Source organism: Xiphophorus hellerii, chromosome 12 (genome assembly GCF_003331165.1).
Source record: "Xiphophorus hellerii strain 12219 chromosome 12, Xiphophorus_hellerii-4.1, whole genome shotgun sequence".
Classification (NCBI taxonomy): Eukaryota; Metazoa; Chordata; class Actinopteri; order Cyprinodontiformes; family Poeciliidae; genus Xiphophorus; species Xiphophorus hellerii.
This window is the reverse complement of record NC_045683.1, coordinates 1956487-1964742: the sequence shown is the minus strand read 5'-3', so window position 1 is coordinate 1964742 and position 8256 is coordinate 1956487. Positions and strand designations below refer to the sequence as shown.

General features: G+C 41.8%; 1 protein-coding gene across 1 annotated transcript; it reads left to right on the top strand.

The window, feature by feature from the left end:
• p2rx7 (purinergic receptor P2X, ligand-gated ion channel, 7) lies at nucleotides 1-7170 on the top strand. The gene is made up of 13 exons (XM_032577712.1): nucleotides 1-215; nucleotides 934-1081; nucleotides 1161-1232; nucleotides 1744-1816; nucleotides 2487-2583; nucleotides 3157-3237; nucleotides 3460-3595; nucleotides 4327-4463; nucleotides 4578-4668; nucleotides 5411-5476; nucleotides 5687-5791; nucleotides 5864-5971; nucleotides 6544-7170. Exons 1-13 carry the CDS (start codon nucleotides 94-96, stop codon nucleotides 7048-7050), a joined length of 1743 nt encoding a protein of 580 aa, XP_032433603.1. The 5' UTR covers nucleotides 1-93; the 3' UTR covers nucleotides 7051-7170.
• Nucleotides 7171-8256: the final 1086 nt, after the last annotated feature.

The window sequence follows — 8256 nt, the reverse complement described above, 5'->3', positions numbered from 1 at the left end:
AGCTGGACATGTGACCCGGTCCACACAGGAAGACGAGTCACTCCGAGGTTCCTCCTGCCGAACTCCAGCCGATTCTCCGACTCTCCTCTCGGCATGCCTTGCTGCGACCCGCTCGGCCTCTGTCAGTACCAAACCAACAAGCTGGTCCGGATCCAGAGCGTCCGGCTCGGTTCGCTCAAATGGAGCCTGAACGGGGCGATCCTGCTGTTTATCTGGTGAGAGGAAATATTTCACACCCACGCATCTTCCTGCAGGGAGCTGCCGCACTTTCACTGGTTCCGTTATTCCACTTCACTGCTGAACGGTTCTGAAACCGAACCATTAACTCCTGATCTGCTGCACTTGTTCTGAATTTAGTTTTTAAAAACCTTAATATAAAAGAATCGGGTCGTTTTGTAGCGTCTCTTTTTTCCCCGCAGTAAATTTGAACTAATAGTTTTTCTGCAGACATTTGGAGCTGAATTCATGGAAAAAGATGCAGAAACTCAGCAAATTATCAATGCAACTAATCTGCAATAACAGCTAAAAATTTAATTAAAAATGTATTAAATTCAGCAAAATGAATTTTTAAATACAATTTAGACATAAAAAATAAGTTTTGAATTTAGGGAGTTTATTGATAAAGACTGTTTTCAGTTTTTACAGCTGATAAATTTAAAAGTTAATAAAAATAAACAGAAAGTGGCTTAAAGGTCTGAGATCTTTGTGATGATTTGGTTTGTTTGGGTTTCTTCAGACATGGTGGGGTCGATGATCATCTCTGTTTTCCTCAACTTAATTCAAATGTATTTTTGCAAACTTCAGTCATGATGCCATATTTTAGGGAGAAGTTTTTTCTAAACAAACTATTCTATTACAATCCTTTCCCCTGTTTTCCTGGCATAAATTTAATACTGAGCGTGATTAAAATCTGTTTTTACTTTGTTTTCTCAGCATCATGATGCTGTGGAACAGGAAGTACCAGGAGTTTGATCTGGTGGTGAGCTCCGTCACCACCAAGGTGAAGGGTGTGGCTCAGACTCGCCTGCCGGGGGTCGGGCAGGTGGTGTGGGACGCCGTCGACTACAGCGGCTCCCCTCAGGTGGAAGATTCATCATCTGTCCAAAAATATAAATATTGCTGAGAAAAAGACTCAAAGTCGTTTCTTCTTCTCTTTTTAGGACAGAAACTCCTTCTTTGTGGTGACCAACGTTATTATGACGAAGAATCAGAAGCAGGGAAAATGTGCAGAGGTACTTTAAATATTAATTTGCAATGTTTTTGTTTTCTGTTATTTTTGGCTGGAAACGCTTTACATGAAGAAAACAAAAAACTATTTCCAAACAAAAAACCATCACATTGCAGTGGAAAAATACAGAGAAGAAATTAAAACTTTCAGTCCAGACTTTAAATAAAATGGATTTTTAACTCTGATTTAAAGGAAGTCAGTGTTTCAGCAGTTTCTTAGTTTCCTGGAAGTTTGTTCCAGATTAAAGGAACATAAAAACGAAGTTCTGCTTCTCCATGTTTGGTTCTGTAAAAACTTTTAAAACGATCAAAAAGTCTGGAAACCTGCAGAACAAAATCATTTAAAGGATTAGAAACGTCTGACTGGAAGGAAAAATGGCTGAAGATCAGTGACATGTTGACGTCTTACTTTATGCAGTTTCATCTCCATCGTTTATATTCCACTCAGGTTGTGAGATTAAAGTGTTTTGCACCACAATAAAATTGGACTAAAGGTTCTGCCTGTTTGTCTCCCAGGTTCCCTCTAAAGGTCGTCTGTGTCGCTCCGATCAGGACTGTGAGGAAGGAGCCTGGGACCAGCAGAGTCACGGTAAACCCACTGGTTTCACTGGCCGGCTGCAGAAGTTTAAACTGGTTTCACTGAATGGCTGCAGAAGTTTAAACTGGTTTCACTGAATGGCTGCAGAAGTTTAAACTGGTTTCACTGGGCGGCTGCAGAAGTTTAAACTGGTTTCACTGAATGGCTGCAGAAGTTTAAACTGGTTTCACTGGACGGCTGCAGAAGTTTAAACTGGTTTCACTGAATGGCTGCAGAAGTTTAAACTGGTTTCACTGGACGGCTGCAGAAGTTTAAACTGGTTTCAATGGACAGCTGCAGAAGTTTAAACTGGTTTCACTGGGCGGCTGCAGAAGTTTAAACTGGTTTCACTGAATGGCTGCAGAAGTTTAAACTGGTTTCACTGGACGGCTGCAGAAGTTTAAACTGGTTTCACTGGACGGCTGCAGAAGTTTAAACTGGTTTCAATGGACAGCTGCAGAAGTTTAAACTGGTTTCACTGGCCGGCTGCAGAAGCCTGTCAGTGTTGCTCCTCCATGTGAATCACTCGCCTGCATGCCGGCTGCAGCTGCTTCAGTTAAATCACGAAACACCCAGAATCTGTATTAACGAACCGGTTGCAGCTGCAGCTCTGCGGTTTGTTTCAGCTCCGCTGCAGGAATCTTTCTGCTGTAACAAACTCAGGACCGTTTTCCTCCTGCAGGGATTCAGACGGGATCCTGCGTCAAGTTTGATGTGATGAAGAAAACCTGTGAAGTTTCTGCTTGGTGTCCGATTGAAACCCAGACAAGCCCTCCAAGGTCACTGAGTGTTTCTATTTATGTTTCTCATACTTTTTTATAATAAAAAAATATTCTTCTGTGTTTATCTTGTATTTTTATCTTCTGTTGAGAACCTCCGTTCAGTTGCACAATCTGTGTTTCCTTTACCAACACTGAATTACGGTAATGTAAAAATATATAATATCACAATTGCACTGTTTCTATTAGGTAGGAAATGATTTTGAAATCACACATGAATAAGTTTGTTCACATGATAAGTTATAAAAATCATTCCATGCCATCATTTTACAACTACTTCCTGTCGTCTTCTTCTTCATTTCCGCCAGTAGTAACATCCGGTTGTTGATCATGTGATGCAAAAAAAGTATTTCTGTTGCAGTTTTGCGAAATAAACCAATTTCACAAAACAACACCTCATCCCAGCGCCAAAACTTTTTATCAACAAAGTTTTTTAAAGAGGTTTTTCCATCAACTGAATTTCTTTTTGAAAAACTTCAGAAACTCTTAGGAACTGTTGATCAGGAACTGGTTTAGGGTAAGATGACTGAGGACTTTACACAGTTTTTTATGTGATAAACATTTTTCTTTCAGACCTGCTCTGCTGGCAGCAGCTGAAAACTTCACCGTCCTCATCAAGAACAACATCAGATTTCCAGCCTTCAACTTCATCCGGTCAGAATTTTTTCAGAAACCTTTTCAATTTTCAGACCCATCAGACGCTGCAGGAGTTTCTCTGAGTCTTTTAATGTGAATTTAGATTCAGATCATGCACAGCAAATGTTTTGTCAAGGCCATTTACTAGGAATAAAGAAATGTACGGTTGGTTAAATCCAGCCGCCTGCAGCGTTTCCTGACTGAGGTCTCTGACTCTCTGACTCTGGATCCGTTTCGCAGTCGGAACATCCTCCCTCAGATGAACGACGCCTACCTGAGGAGCTGCCACAGAGGCAACGACTCGCTCTGCCCCATCTTCCGACTGGGAGACCTGGTGCGAGAGGCCGGGGAGAAGTTCTCCGACATGGCCGTGGAGGTAGAGACGCCCTGCAGGAACCTCAGCTCTGCTCTGCAGAACGGGTTTCATCCGACCGGCTGAATGTAGGCTGGCAGCAGGAAGATTTTTCTGTTTGGACCTTTGCTTCTCCTGAGAGAAATGAAACTGATTATAAAAATAAAAACAGGAAGCAGCGATCTTCAGTTTGTGAGGCGAATAGCAGTGAATGTTTAAGGGTTCATGATGTTTTCTCATTTTTCTCTCTACTAAAATGAATTTTATTGACTTATTGTAGAAGAAGCATTTCTCCCACCTGTTCCTATAAATAAGGACTGAAGACCTTTTAAAAACTGACTTGCAGGAGGTGAATGTTTATTAATTTTATGCTAAATATGTTCATTTAACTGTCGTTAGTTTGTAAAAATTAGGTTTTGCTTTGACACTAAAGGTTTTTATTGTTTAACTTTTTTGTCAAAAAAACATTTTCATGTTTGAAATTGAGAATTTTGTTCTAAAAATTAGAAAAAAAGATTCAACATCAACTCAAAACGCTTTAACCTCCCAAAGTAAAAGTAGTGACAATCTCTCCAAAAAGTAACATCATATCAACAGTGAAGCATGGTGGAGGTAGTGTGATGGTCTGGGCTGGGGGTAAAATATGTTTGCTTCATGCAGAAAAGCCTGAAAACCAACAGCAAATATTAAAAATATTAAATTAGAAATGTGTAGGAGTCCTAGTGGTTAACCGTTATTTCCCCTGTTGGCCACAGGGGGGCGTCATCGGCATTCAGATCAAATGGGACTGCAACCTGGACCGGCTGATGCAGCGCTGCCTGCCCAGGTACTCCTTCAGACGGCTGGATTTGAGAGAGAGCAACAAGACGCTTTACCCCGGACTCAACTTCAGGTGAAGGTCATCAGAGTCGCCATGGAAACCATAAGAATAAAGAGTTTGAATGATTAGGAGGATCGGTCTGAATCGATCTGATGTAAAAAACTAAACTTGTTCTCGTCGTCTCAGGTTTGCGAAGTACAACGTGGTGAACGGCGTGGAGGAGCGAACGCTCTACAAAGCCTTCGGGATCAGATTCGATGTCATGGTGTTCGGACAGGTTGGTCTCCTCTTCTCTTCTGACCTTTGACTTAAAGTTCCTGCTCTGGATCTTTGGATTTGGAAAATGTTGAGCTCTGATAGAAAAGGAGACGCTGGATTGAAAGGACTGACAGGATGAACAGGATGGACTGGATCCGTTCAGTAAAACTGTTGGTCTGTTCTCATAAAGATTCTTTCTTAATCACATTTTGATCCACTGATAAGGAAATTCAATATCTGGATGTGGAAATAATGCAACATTTAAAGAGTCATAATCCTGCCAACACCAAAAAATGGGAAGAATTAAACAAACCAACCGTAGGAGGAGATTAAAGATTCATAATTTTATGACACTGATCCAACTGATTCCTCTCCCTCATCTTTCAGTCCAACTTTCTTAATATCCTCACGTTTCTCCGTACCGTGGAGGTCATCAGTCATGATGATCAGCTTTTCCTCTTTCTGCCGTCAGACATTTATTTTGTAGTTTCTAATGTACCAGAGGTTCATTAATGTTTCATTCTAGATGGCGGCTCTGATTCCTCCTTGTTGTTCAACGTAACATTTTTGATCCTCAAAATGTTTGGACCCAAAATGTTTTCTTGCTCTATTCTGATTGGTGGCAACATTTAGGCTCAGGCGTTTTATTGATCCCAGAATTGGAGAATTATTTCCACCCTGAGGAACTCCTGGCCTCCGTGTTTCTGAATGTTTGGTTGATGTTCTGGAGATAAAAACTAAATGTTTGGTTTGTGTTTCAGGCGGGGAAGTTCAGCTTCATTCAGCTCATCATCTACATCGGGTCGACGCTGTCGTACTACGCTCTGGTGAGGAGCGGCTCACCATCACACATCCACCGTGAAAACATTTCAGACTGACGTGGACGGAGCTGCAGTCCGTTTATGTTCACTGACTAGAGAAAGGCTTGTCATGAATTTCCCTACCACTAGATGTCACTATAGGCTCAATGCTTTTGTAGACATCAGTTCTGAGTTGATGTCCAGCGGTTCTGGTGTAAAGCCAGTCATTTTCTCCAGACGACGGTGTTGCTCGACTGGCTGCTGGAAACCAGCTGCTATTCTGCAGACGTCGGACAGAACTACTCTGAGAGGAAGGTGGAGTCGGTCCGGGACGCGCAGCAGGTGAGGATGTGACCCGGCGGTGTTTGGGGAAGCGATCGGTATGAGGTCATCACTCCTCTGACTGTGTTGCAGAGCATCCTCTGCGTGTCGTACGTCGATGAAGCGAAGCTCCGGCTGGTCAAGAGGTCGCACAAGAAGAGTCTCCAAAACATAAAACCCATGTCAGTTCTGCCGCGCAAGGTAAAGCTGGTTCAGTAAGAAACCGGAGCGGAACCGGTCCAGGCCTGCAAGAACCACTTCAACATGAAGTTACTGCAGTTTTAGGTTTTCCTCTGTTCACACTGTGATTCCTTTAACACGTTTAATTTCAATCATTTTCAGCTGAATTTGATGGTGATTAGAAAATAAAATACAAAGATCCAAAAACCAAAATAGACTAAAACCACGATTATGTTAAAACATCAGAACCATTTGTACTTATTGTGTATTGAAGGTTTTTCCATCAGAGTCATTGCAGCAGTAAAGCACAGCTGGTTCTGGTTCTTAGCTGCTTTTCTAAAAAATGTTTTAGTTTTTCTACGTCTGTAGAACCGGAGCAGAGGAATGAACTTTGCTCCGGTTCATTGTGGCTCACTGAGCCGTGCAGCACTGGTAAACTTTTTATGCTCAGATATGTTCAGGAGAGCGTTCCCAGTAACAGTTGGACTCTCGCTGGGCCGGCCGGGTTCAACCCAAACCTGTGACACTAAAATGTCTCATAATTCATAATCTGAGTTTTATTCCTGAAGCTGCAGACTTTTCTGTCCCCTCAGGAAAACTCGGGACACCTGAGAGCCGCTCTCTGTCTCCTGCAGCCGGACGTCGGCGCGGACGCTCGGCCTCCCCAGGACCAGAACCTGAACCTGACCCCTGACCCCAAACGGCGCCAGCCAGGCTGGTGTAAATGCGGCTGCTGCACTTCCTCTGCCCTCCCCCAGGAGGAGCTGTGCTGCAGGCGGAGCGACGGCGCCTGCATCGCCTCGTCTCCTCCGTTCGGGCGGCTGGTGTTGGACCGCTCACTGCTGCAGGCCGTCCTGCTCTACCAGGACCCTCTGGCTCCCCCTGCTGGCGGGGCGCAGCCCGCCGCCCTGCGTCACTGCGCCTACAGGCAGTTCATCAGCTGGAGGTTCGGGCCTCCCCCTGATGACTCCCACCCTGTCATCCCCCGCTGCTGCGTGCGGAGGATCAGGGAGGAATATCCGAGTCCGGACGGACGTTACAGCGGCTTCACGCCCATCAGAACCGTCTCTGTTCCGACGCAAAACAACGGGGAGCTCTGAAACTCAGACTCCTCCTGCTACTAACAGCTTTTTGTTACCGAGATACTAAAAAGAAGAAATGTGTAAAGTTTGTTCAGTTTGGTGAAAAACTTCATAAAGCAAATAAATAATTTTCTCTAATATTGTCTGGTTTTTCCTGGGTTTCTGGTTCTGGTTCTGGTTCTTCCAGTTTAGCTGCTTTCTGGACTTTATTCACTTTGTGTCAATTTAATTCAAGTTAAAACATATTTTATTTATCAAAAAGGGAAATTGAATAATGAGACAATTGATCAGTTTTAATCTGGATCTTTGGTTTTGATTCCAGCTGATTTTCACATTTAATCATAAATCAGCATAAAATACTCCTGCAATAAAAATAAACTCAAGATATTCATACAAGAAAATAAAATCTTATTTATTATGATTTTATTTATTTAAAACTGATAACTATACTAAAGCAAAACTAATCCAGAATATTTTTCCTTTTTGCTGCCGTTTCAAATCTCTTAGTTTAAACTGAGTTTTTATTTCTACTAAACTAAAAAAATAAAAATAAAAAACTTAGATGCGTTTTTAAAACCAACATGAAAGCCTCTCAAGTCTCTGAAAGGGAGATTTTATTTATTTAAATATGATTATTACATTTTAGTAATTTAGTCATTTTTTATCTGTTGTATCTGAAAACATACATAAACTCATGTTGTTTAATTTTTATGTTACAGCTCATATAGCAGATTAAACATATTTCTGACATTCATTCATTTTTTAGCTTTAGTGTAGAAAATGGTGCACAAAGTTTCAGACACGTTTAAACGTATTTGGATGAATTAAAACCTTTTTTTGTGTCTTTTCTTGCCGTTTGTCTTAAACCTGCTGCTCCACCTGAAGTCATCAGGATTTGTTTCCACTTCAATCATCACTTTTTTTCTCTTGTCTGCACTTTTCAGAGTTTAAATTAAAAACTAATTTACACCTTTCATCTCCTGTCGCTGAATAAATCACTGGTTTCTCAGATCAAACATGTTTTTCACTGTCAGTGACAAACAAGGAAGTTTATGAACTAATATGAACAGGATTATTTTATACTTGCAGGATAAAATCTGAATTCACACATTTTTTATTCACATCTCTGCTCTTCTGCTGCTGCAGCGATAATTCAGGCTGAAGCTGCAGGTGATGGAGGCGTTTCTGATCTGCTTCCTTCTTATTCCCATTTTCTCTCTGGAT